The sequence below is a fragment of the Danio aesculapii genome, chromosome 10 (assembly GCF_903798145.1).
Source record: "Danio aesculapii chromosome 10, fDanAes4.1, whole genome shotgun sequence".
NCBI classification, from domain to species: Eukaryota; Metazoa; Chordata; class Actinopteri; order Cypriniformes; family Danionidae; genus Danio; species Danio aesculapii.
In genome coordinates, this window is record NC_079444.1 from 34046348 (window position 1) to 34066327 (window position 19980).

Sequence of the window (19980 nt, forward strand, 5' to 3'; positions counted from 1 at the left end):
TGTTCCTCAATTTAAGACATGGTTAACTTAACGCACTCAAATATTGCACATGATAAGAGTCCGTAATGGAGGTATTGGTAACCTTGATAGGTTTTACAATACATGCCAACCATCTCTTGATCACCTGGACCAATATAATGCAGCATTGTAGTGCTTAATATATTCACTGCCTCTGTTGTCTGACTCTTTGGATTTTCATTAAAATTTATATGCCCTGATTGTTTATAATAATTACATTTTATTTTATTTAGATTTTTATTATTAACATTATTTTCTTTGTATTATTATTCTTATTTCAGGTTTTAGTTGTGTAGTTGTGTTGTTTAGTAATTATTGAAAAAACACTAAAAACACTTGTTAAAAAAAAAATAGTATGACAAATAATTTCCAGCTAGCAAATACAGTACATATATATTTCACAAATATAATTGTCGTATGCTGACACACAAACACACATTTGTTATACACACAAAAAAAAATCCAATTATAAAAAATGTTCAATCGAAGAATAGAAAAATAATTACAATTCCACGATTGTTTCTCACCACTGTCATTTATTTGTTATTAAGAAGCATATTTACAAGCATCCCTTTTTGGGATGTTCACTTGCAATATACCATTTTAATCTAACCAAAAATGACTTCCTATTGAATGTATCAGAGCCTTAAATGGTTAGTTCACCACAAAATGAAAATTTTGTTATTTATTACTTACCCTTATATTGTTCCTGAGACCTTTGTTCATCTTCAGAACACAAATAAAAATATTTTAGATGAAATCCAAGCGCTCAAGGTCCAGAAAAACAAACCAAAAAACAATGCCAAAACACTCCATGTGACTACAGTGGTCCGACTATAATCATACAAAGCTCCAAGAACTGTTTTGTGCACCAAAAATGAGTAAAAATGGTTCTGTTTACCAGTGTCTTCCTTGTGAGGATGCATGTTTACTACGGGCAGCACAATGTACTTGTCATTAGCGTCAGCAGTGCAACATGCAAATGTCATATTTGCAGTAGCAGACGCACCCTAATCTGTGGAAGACATGAGCAAACAAAGGTTTTTACAGTTTATTGGCACAGAAATGTTTTCTTGGAGCTTCCTATGATTACAGTTGAACCACTGAAGTCAGATGGAATGCTTTGACGATGTCTTTAGTCCTTTTCTGGATTCTGAACCTCTTGGCACCATCGCTGTCTCTGTCTATTTCATATAAAATATCTAAATTTGTGTTCCTAAGATGGCTGAAAGTCTCAGAGGACTGGAACGGCATGAGGATGAGTGATTAATAACAGAATTTTCATTTTTAAGTGAACTAACCCTTTAAGTTTTTCATTTTTGGAATTTCTCCAAGCAATGGTAAATGTGATCACATATACACAGACATCCAAAAACATCCTAACAGCCAAAGCATTGTAAGCACCACACACATTTTCCCTAAAAAACTGAGAAAATTATGTTTTTCTCTTTACAGGTGGGACTTTTCCGAAAATCGGGGGTAAAGTCTCGTATCCAGGCTCTCAGGCAAATGTGTGAAACCTCCCCTGAAATGTGAACTATGAGGATCAGTCTGCATACGATGTGGCGGACATGGTCAAACAGTTCTTCAGAGACTTACCTGAGCCACTTCTCACAAGCAAAATGGGCGAAACCTTCCTTCATATATACCAGTGTAAGAGCAGCTCCTGTGTGTTCAATAATGTTAAATAAACTTTAAAAAAAAAAGCAGGGTCTTTAAAAAAATCTTACAATTCAAAAACAACATTTTAGTCCTTAAAAAGTTTTAAATTCACTGAAATATGGTGTTGTAGGTCTTAAATCATTTTAAACAGCTCTAAATATTTTTTTTTTTTGTCCGTGTAAAGCTACTCAATCAGTACAACCAACAATCCATCTAAAAAAAAAAAACATTCATTAACTGTATTTACCAATCTGGTTTAATTGTCTTTATAACAAGAACATTTGCTAATAAGTATGTGTTTGAATTTTAATGAAGCAAGTAAAAAATACTAGAAAAAAACCCTTAGAGTTTTGCCTTATAAGTCTGAAAATTCATTCATAATGGTCTTAAAGGAGGACGGTTGGTAAAAACCTGCAGAAAACATGATAAAACACTTTCAGATCCCTAACAAATACTGGTCTGTCTACCCAGATGTCCCTAAAGAGCAACGCTTACAAGCTGTGCAGGCAGCAATCATGCTGATGCCGGATGAAAACCGCGAGGTCTTGCAGACTCTGCTGTGCTTCCTAAATGATGTCACTTCCTCGGTTGAGGAGAACCAGATGACCCCGATGAACTTGGCTGTGTGCCTCGCTCCATCACTTTTCCACCTCAACATCATGAAGAATGATAACCTGTCGCCCAGGTAACGGAGCTGTTTTTAGCTCATTCCAAACATGAATGGAAACTAGTGTTTCATTTAAGAGGTCATGAACTGCCTTTTTGTTTATTTATCACTGTTCTCTGAGGTTCACTTATTATGTTTTCAAGATACATCAAATTTAGAAGTAATATGTTATTTTTAACCTCCTTCAAGCTCTATGAAAAGGTGTAGTGGATTTAAGATTTTAAACTTAATGTTCATTATTGAATACAAGCTTTAGCATATCTAAAAATCGTATTGCTTTGCTTTATGTCAGTGCAATATGACAATATACATTGTATGGACAAAATACAGTTTCATATTATGCTCTTTATTTTATTTTGTGGTCCCAGAAAATATATTGTTTGCAGTAATAAATTTTTCACAATTTATATGAGCTCAATATTACATGCTAGGATGCAGACAGAAACTAAAGTAGAATTTTTATGTTAAACCGGTAATCATTAGTTTTGAAAAGGGTTTTATATTTGGTTATTTTATATCTCTACATTTTTAATCAAACATTTGCCCTGAAGTTCTAAATATTGTGAGAAATATGATCAAATATGAATGAGAATATTTTGAAGTAAAAAAGAAATAGTCCTTTACATGTGGTTCAATATATATATATATATATATATATATATATATATATATATATATATATATATATATATATATATATATATATATATATAATTGATTGATTTTACAGAAATTATACTGTGTCATAATTAGGCCCACACGGAATCTGCGCGTGCAGAATTGAGTAGATTTCTGCAGATTTTTAGCCCATCATTAATTCTGTTTATTTACCTGAGTAAATGTGTGTAAATCTATATTTATTCAGTTTTTAAATTAATTTCAGTAATATTATTGTCTAATATAAAAATGTTCATCTGATTTATGTACAATGCAGTTTGTAAAGTAATATTTTCTGTCTTTTTGTAGATGTATTATATGAGAGACTTGCTTTGTTTACCAAATAAAGTGAGTCTAATTGGATTTGCAATTTAAACATTAAATAAAAGTTAAAAGGTATAATTTTTTATTTCACATATTAAGGTTTTAGTTATGACCCCCAAATAATTCCGCAAAAATCCGCAGATTTTTACCAAAATTCTCAGCAGAAACAGCAAAAAAAACGTCCGCAGAATCCGTCTGGCCCTGGTCATAATACATATAACATTATCAGGATATGAGATGACATATGTGATATGAGAGTTTTGCCATATATCACCCAGCCTTTCTTTGCTTCTAAGGGCATGCTCACAGCAGGCACAGTTGCCTTTAAATGTGCTGAAGCACCCTTGTCCCCCTTCCCCTCTCCCATGACCACCTGCACTCACACTACTTTTACCTTCAGAGTCGGCGCACGCTGCATCATTGATAATGCGGCTGTTCAGTTTAACGGGAAGAGAAGCACTCTCACTCAGCACAATGGAGATTGCTTTAGTTATATCATTTTGTATTTTTTGTCGTTTGGGATGCAGTGACACCGTCAAATATTTTGCCGAACAGATCCACAATTTTTGATGCTCATAAATTATCATAAAAATCCTCGTGCTTGAGGTTTGCTGAAGGTGCAGCTGATGTGCAGCGGTGGGTTTGCATATTAATCAACTATGACAGTTTGCATTTATTGAAAAAGAAGAATGATTAATAAATCCATATGTACAGTTTCTTAAAAGTCACGTCGCATCTTCAGTTTTGCACTCATGCGCGCTTTGCACTCACACTACAAGCATACCGCACCAAACCCCAACCAACTGGCCAACTGAACCGCGCATGGGCCCGATTCAAGCACTCACACTTGTCAAAAAAAAAAAAACAACCCTGCCACAGTTCGGGTAGCCTAGTGCGAGCGCACTCCAAGATTAGGTGCCAAAGTGTTGGTGTAAACTTTACATCTGTGTTTGACATTATTTTTATAGTTAATGCTGGGTTGTTTAAAAGTAAAAAAAATAAATAAATTAAATAAATTCATCCACTTTTTTTCTAACAGAAGGAAGGGCCAACCTGATTTCATCAAGTAGGACATATTCCTGAATTAACATCTATGTTGATCCTGGAGCAACATTCCAATCAGCCAATCAGAATTAAGGGATATGTTTGCAGTTTATGTTTAGTTTAGCCTTACGGTTAGGTTTATACTTCTACATGATAGTTATCTAACTATTATTCCCCTCTGATTACAGTTATGGTTGGGTTTAGGGGGAAATGATGTAATTGCTTGTGTTGATGTTTTTCTGTGGAGGCGGGGTTTAGCCACACAATAAAAAGCCACCTTTCACAGTCTGTCTGTTTGGCAGAACGACTTCAATATATGCTGTTTTTAGATTAACACGTTTTAAAAATGAATGGATGTTTTGTAGTACACTGACATCTTGTAATGAGACTTAAAAGTGTTTGAACTATGTAGAATTAAACCTGTGCTTTGTCATTATGACTGCAGGACCGCGAGGTATCGTGAGAAGGTGTGAAGTATTTTATTAACTTGGTGTACAAACAACTCCCCCATCATTGTGTTCATTAGGGAGCTGGACATGCAGCAGACACGCTGCCCTAAGGGCGATAGACATGAGGAGCTGTGGAGAGCTTTTAATAAAGGGGGCCGTTTAGCTTACCTCAGACATACACAGGCTGGCCGGAAGGCTGGAGCCGTCACGAGAATCATCAGATGTTCTGCAGTTTCATGTGAATGTATAAAATGTGCATTGAGACATTGTTTTTTTCATTGGTGTGATCTTACAGATTACAAATGCACAAATCAAGTACTTGAGTAAAACTATGCCTTTTTATTTTACTTCAGTAAAAGTGCTGGATTTTTTGATGTATTTAATTATTAAAATGATTAAACATTACTGACTGATGTTTATTTACCAAGAAAAATATTTTATTGCTGATAATGATAACAATTTAACTCTGAAAACAAGTGAAAATATCCAAATATACTATGTAGTCTAAATATAATAGAAGTATAACAAGTAGTTACTTTAAAAATGTATTTAGTAATAAAATTACAAAGTACTAACTGATTAATGCTTATTTAGCAAGAAAACATTGAAGTACTGCTTATAATACTGATAATTGTGCAAATACTGTATATCAAAACATACCATACAGTATAATGTTTAAAAAATATTATATTAAGAACAAAATCTCTGTGATCTAACACACTAAAATTGTTACAGGGCAAAATCTGGCAGCGTTTTAATAAAAATGCCATAGTATTTAACTAGAAATTTACCCTGACCTGATCGTTTGAATCAGTTAATCGTTAACTGGAGATTCTCTCTGACTGGATCATTTGAATCAGTAGTTTGCTAAACATTTGCTCAGACTTGATCATTTAAATCAGTGAATCATTACCTGGAGTTTGACTCTGACTGATCATTTGAATCAGTGAGTCATTAACTTGAGAATGGCTCAGGCTGGATCATTTAAAGCAGTGCATCACTAACGAGAGTGGCTCTGACTGGATCATTTGAATCAGTGAATCACTAACTGGAGAGTGGTTCTGACTGGATCGTTTGAATCAGTGAATCACTAACTGGAGATTGGCTTTGACTGGATCATTTGAATCAATGAGTTATTAACTGGAGATTTGCTGTGTGTTCCAAAGAGAGATTGTCTTCCGAAGAGTGAAAACAATCATGCCACCATATTGAAGTGCCCTTCCAAACTGAAGTGGCCACTTTGAAGGTTTTTTTGAAATGATGAATTTTGAAGGATATAACTGATTGGACATTTCAGGCCATGATCCTTAGAGCAGTAAAAGGTGTTTAGTGTCACATATTGCATTAAATTTTAGCAATGATGAGCTCCTCCAAATGGAACCCACTGTTCGCTCTGAGCAAATCATTTGAATCAGTGAATCGTTAACTGGAGATTCGCTCTGACTTGATCATTTGAATCAGGAAATTCTAAACTGGATACTTGCTCTGACATGATCATTTGAATCAGGAAATTGTTTTTTTTAATGTAAATCGGTAGAGCAATTACAGTAATAATTACATACACAGAGACAAATAAGACAACCAAATTAACGCCAGATTAACAAAAATAAAAAATCCATCATAAAGAGACACAAGAAAGAATATAAATATACAGTTTTCATTGCTATTGGATTAATAGAGTTCAATCAGTGAATCGTTAACTGTAGATTTGTTCTGACTTGATCATTTGAATCAGCCAATTGTTACCTTGAGACTTTCCAGCTTGTTCAGCGTCACCATTAAAAAGATTGACAGTTTCTCCAGGTTCAAGATTACAAAGAACTAATGTTGATTGTTTGTTTGTTTGTTTGTTTTTTATGAAATGTAGAGCTGTAAAAAATATAACATTTTGGTATGCAACTTTAAAACAAAAATACTCAAACTACAGATTGCTGGAAAATATTGCTACTGTATTAAAGTAAAAAAAATAAAGAAAATATCATGGATCACATAGAAGATTATGTCCATAATGCCTTCTATTGTTTCAGGTCTATTCAAAGGAAATATGCCACTGGCGGCCAGACCAAAAGGACCTGAATGAGAACCTTGCAGCCACTCAAGGGCTAGCGCACATGATTGCTGAGTGCAATCACCTATTTGAGGTATGAGATGCATGTTCTGTCATGTTTGCAATAAATCTGCATGCCATGAGAAATTTGTGATTTTATGTAAGATCCTGCACGGGAAAAAAGATTCATTGGATTCACTAATTTTTTAAGGTAAGTGGTTGCAAACAATTTACATGAGCTTAATACGGGCAACACGGTGGCTGAGTGGTTAGCACTGATGCCTCACAGCAAGAAGGTTGCTGGTTCGAGCCCCAGCTGGGTCAGTTGGCATTTCTGTGTGGACTTTGCATGTTATCCCCGTTGGCGTGGGTTTCCTGTGGTTGCTCCGGTTCCCCCACAGTCCAATAACATGCGCTATAGGTGAATTAAATAGAACTAAACTGCATGTCTGTAGTGTATGAGTGTGAATGAGTGTGTATGGATGTTTCCTAGTACTGGGTTGCAGCTGGAAGGCCATCTGCTGTGTAAATGTATGCTGGAAGTTGGCATAAGTTGGCGATTCATTCTGCTGTGGAGACCCCTGATGAATAAAGGGACTAAACTGAAGGAAAATGAATGAATGTTTAAGTTTGGCCCATATAAATTGTTTGCAACCACTTACCTTAAAAATGTTAGTAAATCCAATGAATCATTTTTCAGTGTGTTCGAAACCAGTGCAAACCATTGAGCTGATCATTATAATGGATTTTTTTTTAATTCTGCAAGTGCAGTATGCATTAAACTGATGAAAAAATACAGTAAAGGTTTTTATATTGTTAGAAAAGATTTCTGCTTTTAATACAAGATCTCATAAACTGGAAAAGAAATATTGAACTTATGTCATTATATTACAATAATTCCTGGAGGATAAATTGACACTAAAGACTGGAGAAATGATCTTGAATATTCTGAATTACACCTTTAACAGCTGTAATGTACTGTTTACAATTATTTTATACATTATTTATTGGATTTTCCTTTTTTTGTAATTACAAATTTTGTAAGAACACTTTACATTATGACATTTTACTCTGTTATTTTTAAATAAAGCACTCTATTCCCAGTGATGGTTTGCGGTTGGAAGGGCATCCGCTTCGTAAAAACATTTGCTGGATAGTTGGCGGTTCATTTCTCTGTTTCGACCCTGATTAATAAGGGACTAAGCGAAAAGAAAATGAATGAATGAATAAATGCACTCTTTGTGAATGTAGGAGACCTTTATGTGCAATAATATGCAATATTTGCACCAGTAAACCCTTTCAGTGTTTGAAGGCTTCAGTTTTAATACTGTAAATTAGAATCAGAAAGAGCTTTATTGCCAGGCATTTTCGTACATACGAGAAATTTATTTTCATGACAGGACTCTACAGTGCAACAGAATGACAGAGACAGGACAAAAAACAGATAATAAATATATTTTAAAAATAGAATTAAAATAGTGAATGCAATTATACTAATTGACAAGTGTATGCACAGGTATATTACTATATACAATGTAATATGTGCAGCTGTTATGTGCAAATGGGCATGTGAAGTGTGTTGTTAAATAAGTGTAATGTGTATAAAAAGTAGTGATGTTGTTTCATAATTACTATCATCAAGTGTCATGAGATGGATTGCCTGAAGGAAAAAACTGGCTCAGTGTCAGCTGTTCTGGTGTACAGTGCTCTGTAGCGTCGACCAGAGGGTACAAGTTCAAATAGGCAGTGTGCTGGGTGTGAGGGTCCATATGGAGTGGATTTTGGTAGCCCCCCAAGTACAGTTCTTGAAGAGTAGGGAGGGTTGTACCAGTGATTCGCTCAGCAGTCCGAACAATTCGTCGTAGTCTTCGGAGGTCAGATTTGGTTGCTGATCTAAACCAGACACTTATTGATGTGCAATGACTGATTCAATGATGGAATTGTAGAACTGTCTCAGCAGCTCCTTTGGAAGGTTGAACTTCCTTAGCTGGCGAAGGAAGTAGAACCTCTGTTGAGCTTTTTTGACAATGGAGTCAATGTGAGTGTCCCACTTCAGGTCCTGAGAGGATGGTGGTGCCCAGGAACCTGAATGACTCCACTGCTGGCCACAATGCTGTCCATGATGCTCAGTGTGGGGAGAGCAGGGGGTGTATGCCCTGTGTATGCAGCAGCGGTTGTTTTTGTATGACAATGTCCATTGTATTGTCCCTGTTAATAAACAAGGTAAAAAATGAACTGTTGAATTGTTGTGTTGTGCAGATTCCTCAGGAGATGGTGTCTCAGTCCAGGAACTCGTACATGGAGGCTGAGCTGCTGGCTCCCTCTATGGATGAGCTGTGTAAAAAACAGCCTCAGCAGGATGAGGAGGAGGAGGAAGAAGAGGAAGGCACATGTCGATCTTTTCTGGACAGCCTGATTCAGAATCTGATGAAGGAGAGCAAGACAAGACCAAAGGCTGGGTGACTCGACCAAACATTGACAACACTGAGCTATCCTTCAAAAAGGTGAGAAGATATATTAGATACTGAAAGTTGAAAGGGTGTCACGGGGTGCAGTGGGTAGCACAATCGCCTCACAGCGAGAAAGTCACTGGTTTGAGCCCCGGCTGGGTCAGGTTGGCATTTCTGTGTGGAGTTTGCATGTTCACCCCGTGTTGGCGTGTGTTTTCCTCCGGGTGCTCCGGTTTCCCCCACAAGTTCAAAGACATGCGCTATAGGTGAATTGAATAAGCTAAATGGTCTGTAGTGTATGTGTGTGAATGCAAGAGTCCTATAGGTGTTTTTCCCAGTGTTGAATTGCAGCTAGAAGGGGTCCGCTGCGTAAACCATATTCTGGAAGAGTTGGCGGTTCATTCCACTGTGGTGACTCCAGATTAATAAAGCCGAAAAGAAAATGAGTGAATGAATTAAAGTTGAAAGATTTGTGTGACATGAGTACTGGGGTTTGAATGCTACTGATAGAAAATATACTACTGATAGAAACTGTTTTATATATTGATTCATTTGTAGTTATATGGATCATATCATTTAAATGGTTATTTATAATTATAATAGTAATAATTATTACAGTTTTTTGACAGACACTAGGACACATTTCTCAATACTTGGGTCACTTTTGTAAAACTCTTCGCACAATTCTCCTAACTGACTTTCAGCTTGGCAAAGCAGTTCATTTCACATTCAAAGGCATTACAACTACCTAAACACTTCATTCAGGTCTCAAATAAAACTCATTCTTTCAGAAAACTAGCGAAGTGTCCAGCCGACAAACACATTTTGTGTTATGGAATGAATAAGACATGATGTAGAATTCGTCAATATTTTATGTCCTTATTATTTATTTTTTGCACTAGTAATTCCAAAATATAAGAATTTGTATACACACCATCCACTGATACAGATACAACAGTAATGCTTATCTGGCTGGTTAACTGCAGTTTTAGATGTGAAATATGTTTCAATAAATACTGCTGTTGAATTTTGTTGTCTTATTCAGTTTGCATGATTTATTGTTTTGAACAGAAGTTTAACAGTTCTGAAAACAGTAATGTAAGCATGTGCAAAATGTCCTGTACGTACAAAGATTTTGGCAGTTGGTGGTCTCTGAGTGAGAAAAGAATTCATGAAATGAGAGATGTAGTCATTTAATGCATTTTGTGCCAAAACAATGAGAATTGATCCTCAGTTTAGCCCACATAGGACTTCTGTTGTGCTCACTGTGTGAAGAGTTTTTGCAAAAGTAACTTAAGTATTGGGAAATGTGTCCTAGCGTCTGTAAAAAAAACTGTAATTAATAAATGTTAAAGGGCACCTATGGTGAAAATCTACTTTTCAAGCTGTTTGGACAGACATATGTATAGATATAGTGTATAGACCGTTATATTGGGGTGAAATAAAACACACCCAGTCCTTTTTTTTTTTTCATTTAGCAACATAAAACGATGGACCAATTAGAGCAGTTCAGACCGACGGCAACTTTACGTAGGAAGTGCGGTCCCCCCAACCCACCGAATTGATTGACAGCTGCATATTAGCATGTCCCGGTAGTCACGTGTATAATCATATCAACAAGACCAGACGTGCGGCAAAGCAAACCGGGAATAAAAGTCTGTTCAGTTCGCTAGGATCATCATCATCATCAACGTGATCAAGAGTGAGTTTTACAAATTTAACATGTTTTAAAAACAGTGCATGTGTGTAATAATTACAGCGATTTACTTTAGCATTACTTCATCAGCACAGCCGCGTGTCAGAACAATTATAAAGGAAGACACTTCAATCCCGGTTTGTGGACGTTAAATCAGGTTTATTTTGTACATTAACATAACAATATCCATACAGCAGTGGAGATTAACCTGTCTCCTGTCACATTTGCGTGCACAAAGAGTGCAAAGCTACACGCTTGTCTGTCTGTGTGTGTACAGAGAGACAGAAAGGCACGTAGAAACAGTGGGTGGGGAGGACTAGCCTTAAAGGCGCAGTACGACAAAACAGCCCCCAGTGCAAAAATGTATAAAATTGAATCTTGTAAAAGGGATAATGAAAAAATCTGATGGTTGTTTTGAGCTGAAACTTTACAGACACATTCTGGAGACGCAAAACACTTATATTAAATCTGAAAAAAGGGCTAACCTAGGTGCCCTTTAACATTTATTCATTAAATTCTTGTTGTTTGGAATAAAATGTTTTTTTTAAATATGTATTTTCATTATAATAATATCCAGTGTTAGTTAAGTAAAACTATATTATAAATTTAAAAAATTTCATTCATTCATTTATTCTGTACTATGGCTTATAGTATGTATATAGTATATATATATATATATATATATATATATATATATATATATATATATATATTATTCATTATAATAAAATCCATTTAGTTAACATAAAAGTAGTTTCACATAAAATTTTACTGTACATTTAAACACTTCATTTATTCAATCATTCATCATTCTCTATTATTTCAATGTCCTAGTAAAAAATCCACAAATATCTAGTGTTAGCTGTAATAATAATAATTATAATTATAATAATAATTATTATTATTGTTGTTGTTGTTGTTATTAATATTATTATTAATTTCATCATCCTCATCATCATTATCAATATATTTATTATTTTAATTATATATTAATTATATTTATTTATTTTATATAATTATTATTAGTAGTAGTATCAGTAGCATATAATTAAATTTTTAATTATTACTTTTTTAGGGTTTTTCACCTTATTTGAATAGGACAGTAGAGATATTGAAAGTGTGGGGAGCAGAGACCTCGAGTCGGGAATTAAACACGGGTCGCATTGAGCACCTCAGTGCTATGTGTCGACGCACTAACCATTGATTAGTAGCATATAAAATTTTAACATTTGATTTATTCATTCATGTTAAATGGAATAAAATGTTAATGATAGTATCCATTAGTTCCATAAAAGTAGTTCCATAAAATTTTACTATAAATTTAAACACTTCATTCATTCATCTTATATGGAATATATTTATTCATTCATTCTTTTTTTTTCGGCTTAGTCCATTCATTAATCTGGGGTTGCCAGAGCGAAATGAACCGCCAACTTATCCAGCACATGTTTTACGCAGCGGATGTCCTTCCAGCTGCAAACCCATCACTGCCACACACATACATCACAGACAATTTAGTTTATTCAGTTCACCTGTACCGCATGTCTTTGGACTGTGGGGGAAACCGGAGCACCCGGAGAAACCCAGGCAAAATGGGGAGAACATGCAAACTCCACACAACTGACCCAGCCTGAGCTCGAACCAGCGACCTTCTTGCTGTGAGGTATCGTGCCACCCACTGCGCCACCGTGACACCCTTATGGAATATATAATTTATCATAATAATGCCCAGTATTAAAATCCAGTAATATCTAGTATTAGCTTTTATAATAATAACATTGCTAATAATATTTTTTATTATAAGTAGTAGTTGTAGTAATAATGATAATAATATTATTACTAATAATGTGGAAGTGTGATTCGATCAGCTCTGACACTTCTGTCCAATAAAAGTCCGCCAGCCCCTGCAGTAAATGAGTCTGAGTGTAGTGTGTTGTCCTCAGGTTGGAGACGGGACACCGCTGAGGCGCTGGAGAGTGTCTGCCGAGGTGGAGGCTCCTCCGTCAGTGGTGCTGAACCGAATTCTGAGAGAGCGCCACCTGTGGGACACTGACCTGCTACAGTGGAAGCTTCTGGAGACTCTGGACAAGCAGACTGAGGTTTATCAGTATGAGCTGAAGAGCATGGCTCCGCATCCCAGCAGAGACTTTGTAGTGCTCAGGTCAGTCAAAACTAGCTTTTACAGTCTCTCAATCAATTCAATCAGCTGCTCTGCAGAATTATTCACTGTTTTGAGGCCTTTGAAACAGTACCTACTGGCTACAGTTTTTCAGACAATTCTCAAAATCAATTGCAAATTGTATTTCAATATATTTTCAGTATGTGGATGCATAAATTGTAATATGATCACAATGTACTTGCAAATCCTGCATTATCATTTGCATTTTCGCTTTCACGAATGCGCAGTGGCTGCCACATTGTAAATGAAAACGCATAGTCCATTTGCATATCCATTTCTCTTGTGCTACAGCAGTGATAGGGAACCTATCATGTGGCTCTTCAACCAAAAATACGTGGCTCTTCAGCTTTCTCACTTCAATAATATTTTACAGTTTAAAAAATTATAACCATCACTAGAAATCAGTTTCCTATTGAAAATACAATTACAATTTTATGTTTCGACCAATGCATGTGCAATGTTGTGGATAACTTTAATCGTGACACCAAAAAAGGGCAAACGTGTGTGTGGTTACCATAAATGTACATTGTTTTGCCCTTTGTTTACTCAATAATTGTAAAATATTACTTTGTTCTTCAAAACAAGTGAAAATTAATATAATAACAATAATATATGTTCTTTAAAACTAGCAAAAATGACTGCCGCATGCTTTATTTTGAATAATTTCAAGCAACTATGTAATTTTATATTAGTAAAAATGTTTATTTTAAATTGTATTGCTTTTCCGATAAAAGGGAGTTTATTTACCAGAATTTAAATAAATGTTCTTTCTTCATTTATAGACTTGCTCAACATGTGATGCTTCATATTTGTTTATTTTGAGTTGTGCATGAACATATATATATATATTATTCTGATATTTTTGGCAAATGCATTTTTTAAAAGAGAAATCGGGGTATATATATATATATATATATATATATATATATATATATATATATATATATATATATATATATATAATATATATATATACACACACACCCCGATTTCTCTTTAAAAAAATGTATTTGCCAAAAATATCAGAAATGGCTGAAAAAAGGTTACCCACTATTGTGCTACAAGCTATGAGCCTGACATTTAAATAGCAGTATTAACCCTTACGTTTTCATCCACTCTGGGGTGCTGTTGAGTCTTAATTTGGCCACAACTTTCTCTGTGTTTCAGCAAATGGAATGATTTTTTGGTGGCAAATCCTATTTTAACATATTTTGGGAAATGCTTTACATTTGCCATATGAATGGAATAAAGAAAAACAGCATTTACAAATGTTTTATTACAGTCTAATCCAGGGGTTTTCAGTTATTTACAAGTAACAGACTCCCGAATATGATCATTTTCACAGACTTTAATCCTAAAATCTAAAAAGCATCTTTATTGGACGTATCCATCCATCCATTTTTCCAACCAACCAAACCAATCAACCAACCATCCATCCATTCATCCATCCATCAACACATTTTGTCATTTATTTTAATCTAAATTGTTTCAAATTTTCTTCATATAATTTGTTATAAATTTGACTCAGATTTTTAATTATTTAAAATTTATTAACAAAAAGAAAGCTCATGAAATTGATGAAGTCAAACCAACTTTTAACTGAAACTTTTTGAAACAAAGCTGTGCATTTCAAGGGGAATATCAGTATCTTCAGAGGATCTTTAACATAAAATGTTTAAAAGTCCATGTGAATCAGAATTTTATTTTAATTTGTTGATGTTTGACTCCAATTGAAACTAAATATTGAACAGAGGGAGGGGCTTTCATTTTGTGCATTGTTGCCTTATTGCAAACTAAGGGTATTAATATGCAGTTGCTATGGAAGCCCTCAGGTTGACGTCAGCAGAAGGATCACCGCCACAAACGTCGAAGCAAATGGCCAGACTTTTGTTGTAGATTACCAAAAAACCTCCAGTGGATTAATTTGATGAATTAATTATTCACTTTAAGAATAATAATATAAGCTAGCAAAATAAACGTTGTAAATTTTGATTTCACGCAGACTTTAAACTAGTAAATGAGGTTATCTGTGTTATTCCGATAATGCCTCTGCAAGATTGCAGTTCACCGTCAGATTGCAGTGTTCTGTTGGCAGGAACATTGCATGTTGTGTGTTGATTCCTCTGATTTCCTCATGTGATTGATGTTGTTGTCCTCTGTTCAGGACGTGGAGGACAGATCTAGCGAAAGGTGTGTGTGCGCTGGTGTCGGTGTCCATCGAGCATGAGGAAAGCCCACATCTGGCCGGAGTGAGAGCAGTTCTGCTGGAGTCTCAGTATTTGCTGGAGCCCTGCGGATCTGGAAAATCCAGACTCACGCACATCTGCAGAGCTGACCTCAAGTACGTTACAGTTTTGTAAATTTGTTGTACTTTAATTGTTCGATGTTATAATTGAACCATTGTCTGTATCACATTATTGTAGTTTTTATTAGTTTTAATAAGTTTTTATTTATTATTACATTTTATTAATTGTTTAGTTTTTGTTATTTTTATTTATTTATTTTATTTTAGTTTTAGGGGTTAAAAATTAGAAATAGGCAGTTCATTCCACTGTGGCGATCCCTGATAAATAAGGAACTAAGCTGAAGAAAAATTAATGAATGAAAATTAGAGATATTTTTTGGCAAACTAGTGGAAAAATATAAGTTTGTTTTATTTTTTTTTTCATAAAATTTTTATTTTAGTTTCATGGTTTTAATTTCCTAGTATAACCCGGATTTTAAGATAATTATTCCTCAATTTCATTACAAATTTCTTTTTGTTAAGTGCTTCCTCAAAGCATGTGTAATGAATGCTACAAATTATCCTGAAAAAATAAGCTGAATGTTGTATTGATGAGTGTGTTTGCTTGTGGTTTCAGAGGAAAGTCTCCAGAGTGGTACAACAAAGCGTTCGGCAACGTCTGTGCGAGCGAAGCCATCCGCATCCGTAACTCTTTCCAGACTCTGGATCCTGAGGGCCCCGAGACCAAAATCTGAGCAGCGGGAACCGGGATTTAGTTCATCATCAGGGCAGGTGGTCACCAAAAAATGAACTTTGGAGTAAAAAAAAAAGAGATAAAATGAACGTTTTTAGCCCCTAGAGAACAACAAACTGCCATGTCATATTAGTTTCATGAACTGTGGATCATTTTAGTGTTTTACCCCTTAAAGGGCATTTGATTGAGCCGGTTTATTTCCTATAAATGTATGCAGCTGTTCAAAACTGCCACTTTTGAGATGGCATTTGTTGTTTTTGGGGCATGTGATGAGGTATACAGCAGGGAAAATAAGTATTGAACACGTCATGTTTTTTTTTTGGGAATAATATTTCTAAAGGAGCTGTTGACATGGAATTGAATCAGATTTTGGTAAAAACCCAAACGATACAAACATAAAAATAACACAAAACAAAAAAACCTGAAAAATGAGTTGTGTAATAACAATGGAATGACACAAGCAGAAAGTACTAAACTACTGAAACATACATAATACTTTATATAAAAGGCTTTTTTGTTAATGGCAGCTTAAAGACGCATCTCATATGGAGAATGAAGTCATATAAATTGCTCAGGTGTGGGTTTTTCACAGACTTCAACAGAGTGTAAAAATCTTGATGGTTCTGTAGATATTGTCTATCAAATCTGATCTTTAGTTATTATTTTCTGTTGGATTCAAGTCAGGTGATTGGCTGGGCCATTCTACAGCTTGCTTTTTTTTCTCTCTAAAAGCATTTGAGAGTTTCTTTGGCTGTGTTTTGGATCATTGTCTTGCTGAAATGTCCACTATGGTTTCATTTCATCATCCTGATAATGTAGATGTTGGCCTGAAGGAGGGGAGGGCAGAGGGTTGCTGAAGAACTACTGAGAGATTTTCAGCTGCTGTCTGGGCGTTCACTGCCTTTCTACACCTCCCTTTCTTCATGTGTTCAATACTTTTTCCCTCTATCATTTCATTTTATTACACATATCTTCATTTCTAAACTAATTCGATTTGGTTTCTTTGCATATCAGAATTTCTTTGGTGGTTACCAACATCTGGGGAAAATTTCAAGTCAACAGCACCTTGAGAAATAAGTTTTTGAGAAAAACGGTGACTTGTTCAATACTTATTTCCCCCGCTGTAACTAAAAGATGGACAGAGAAGTGGAGACAGACTTCGACGAAGCCATGCCTGTTAAAAAAAAAAGCCGTAACACTACTTCCTTTTGTCAATGTTTAGCGCAGTTTTAACTAGCTTCGCTTACGGCAAACAGATGTGAATGACAAGCAACCTCACACTAATCCAAACACAGCAGGTCTGGTTTACTTTTATCGAGCACTTCAAGCTAAAGTACTGCATTCTGCAAATAAATGTAGGTACGTTACTGTGTCTAAACATTATTTAAAACTCTGTATTTAGGTGTTTATCCTCATTTGAATGACGCTAGTGTTACAGTGACTGTTGTTTTAAATTAGGTTGTACCCTGGTGTTGTATTAATGTAAAGTATTTACTGAAAAGCCCATATTATTTTAATGTTTATCATTGTTCTCATTGATTTCTTCGTCCCAGGAAAGCAATAATGTATTATCATTATTATAAATGCACCAGTATTGTGCTCTTCCAGCAATGCTAAATTAATTAGTTAAGATTGAAAATCAAAAATATAAATAATATAGACAATGCCAATGATTGTTGCAGATATGTATTATTATTAATATTATTATTGTCATTGTTATATGTTGCGGTGTCACTCTACAATGTCTAGGACATGAATTCATTTCACTGCTTCTGAGAAGCATGTCTATTGTATTCACAAAGCTGTACATTTGTGTGTTTTGTGTGTAAATGTGTAGATAAATTCCAGGTTGTATATTTTGTACATAAATCAGGCTTACTGGCAGGTTTATCTGCTTTTATGTTATGTTTTTCTCCTCATCATATCAATAATTTGCTTGAAATATCATCACAGGCCAGTTTGATGGTCTGGCTTATTCAGTGCTGTTTTGATGGGAACAGTGTGTTTGGTTTTTGACTTGAGCTCAGAGGCAGGGAAAAGCGATGTTGTGTCTGTTTTTCAACAGTAAACGGGGTGAATGAAGTTCCAATCTTTTGGAAATGTGGAAAATAAAACCTCAATGCGATACCTGTCGTCAATTGTTATATGTATGGTTCGCTTTGAATGTGACATTGTTGTTCACAGAATTTATTCATCAATTTGGGCAAGGATTTTTGTTTTTGCAGCACAGTTAAAGGCACAGTATGTAATTTTCAACGGCAGTGGTGTCTTCGTTACATCCTGGGACTGCAGAAATAGTCTTCATGGATGAGCTAAGGTATTCAAGAGTTATTACCATTGAAGTATGAAGAAGAGCAAAGCTGAAAGCCATTGAGCGACGTAGCATGAAAACAGCAAAGCCTTTATTACGCCACGGTCGACCACTGGATTCAGTCGTGATCACATTGAGAAGAAGCAGGGGTGGATTTAACCAAAAAGCAAGGTAAGCTGCCGCTGGGGGACTTCAATAAATTTCTAGAAGTGTAACTTATACCTATAAACTATATGTAACAATCGTGCCTATTTGGTAGAAAATAGAGAAGTCTTTATAAGTTTCACAAAACATTGTTTGTAAGTCAACAGTGGGATCCATGAGTGTAGCTAGAGCCTTTTTTTAAGCAGGACATTAACCTGGCAGAAATGCTATGATGCACTAAAATTGCTGCTAAATCCTTATATCAATGTCATTGGCACAACCTAAAAAATCTTTTTCTTGAATGTTTCTGTAACAAAGTTGTTCATATGACCAGATATAAGATGATCAGCTACAAATCAGCTACGTCTAGCTTAAACCAGGCTGGTCAAGCTGGTTTTAGCTGGTCATTTTCCAGCCTGAAGACCAGGCTGTAATGGCCAAACCCCATCTAAAACAGGTAGGTTGACCAGCTAAAACCAGCCAACCAGCTTAGGCTGGTGTTTTTAGCAGGGATATTGGAATCACAAATCTCACTTCACTCAATTATTTCAGTATACTGTACAGTGATATTTACATCTCTTGCAAAAGTTAACCGCAGTTTAAATAAACCATAGGATATACTGTTTGAATAGGCCTAGTTAAATCATGTTAAACGGTTTTTGGTTGACTAACCGTAATTTCACAATATTATACAATCTGTATGCCAAATAAATAAATCAATACTTACAATTCTAATAATTTCATTAAACATAATGATAATAATATAAAAATAATAATAATAATACAACGAGCAGTTGGACATTTAGGCTATTCGCAAATGATTGCAGGAATTAAATTAAGCCAAAGTCCCTTTTTATTCTATCGTCTTTAATTAAACTTCCAAATGTGTCGTCGTTTTTTAAAGACATTTTATGGCTATTGCGTCTTGTAAAACGACGTCGCTGCAGGTAAACACGGTTTAATTGATATACATTATCTATACACAAAACTGGAACCGAAACAAACACGTTTTTTTTTATCTTTACCCAAAAACGAACAGCTAGAAACTACAAAAAAGAAAAAGATTCACACAGGCAAACAGGCAGAGAAGAAGAGAGAATGTCCGCTTCTAACCAGCAGATGGCAGTGTATAGGCAACAACACTGTGGGAGCGTGGCGTCGTGTGAAGGGGTGCAGGTGCGTTTACAGTAATATTAACAAACAAACTTCGTAATGTAGAGGTCACAGAACTATTCATTTGCTTCTGAACAACATGGCTAGTAATCAGCAGTGGTTGTGTTTTCTTCCTGTGTCTGCAGAACCCGAGAGAGTCTCCAGGGAACTATTGATCCACACTATTTGAATAAGCCGTCTT

General features: G+C 35.2%; 1 protein-coding gene across 1 annotated transcript in view; it reads left to right on the forward strand.

Moving 5' to 3' along the window:
• The window catches only part of stard13a (StAR-related lipid transfer (START) domain containing 13a), an 87572-nt gene extending 70958 nt beyond the window's left edge, over positions 1–16614 (forward strand). The window contains 10 exon segments of the mRNA XM_056466528.1: positions 1474–1543; positions 1546–1671; positions 2152–2365; positions 6849–6874; positions 6877–6962; positions 9128–9302; positions 9305–9372; positions 12958–13175; positions 15358–15534; positions 16055–16614. Coding sequence (XP_056322503.1) covers positions 1474–1543; positions 1546–1671; positions 2152–2365; positions 6849–6874; positions 6877–6962; positions 9128–9302; positions 9305–9372; positions 12958–13175; positions 15358–15534; positions 16055–16172 — 1278 coding nt within the window. The 3' untranslated portion in view covers positions 16173–16614.
• The last annotated feature ends 3366 nt before the right edge of the window (positions 16615–19980 follow it).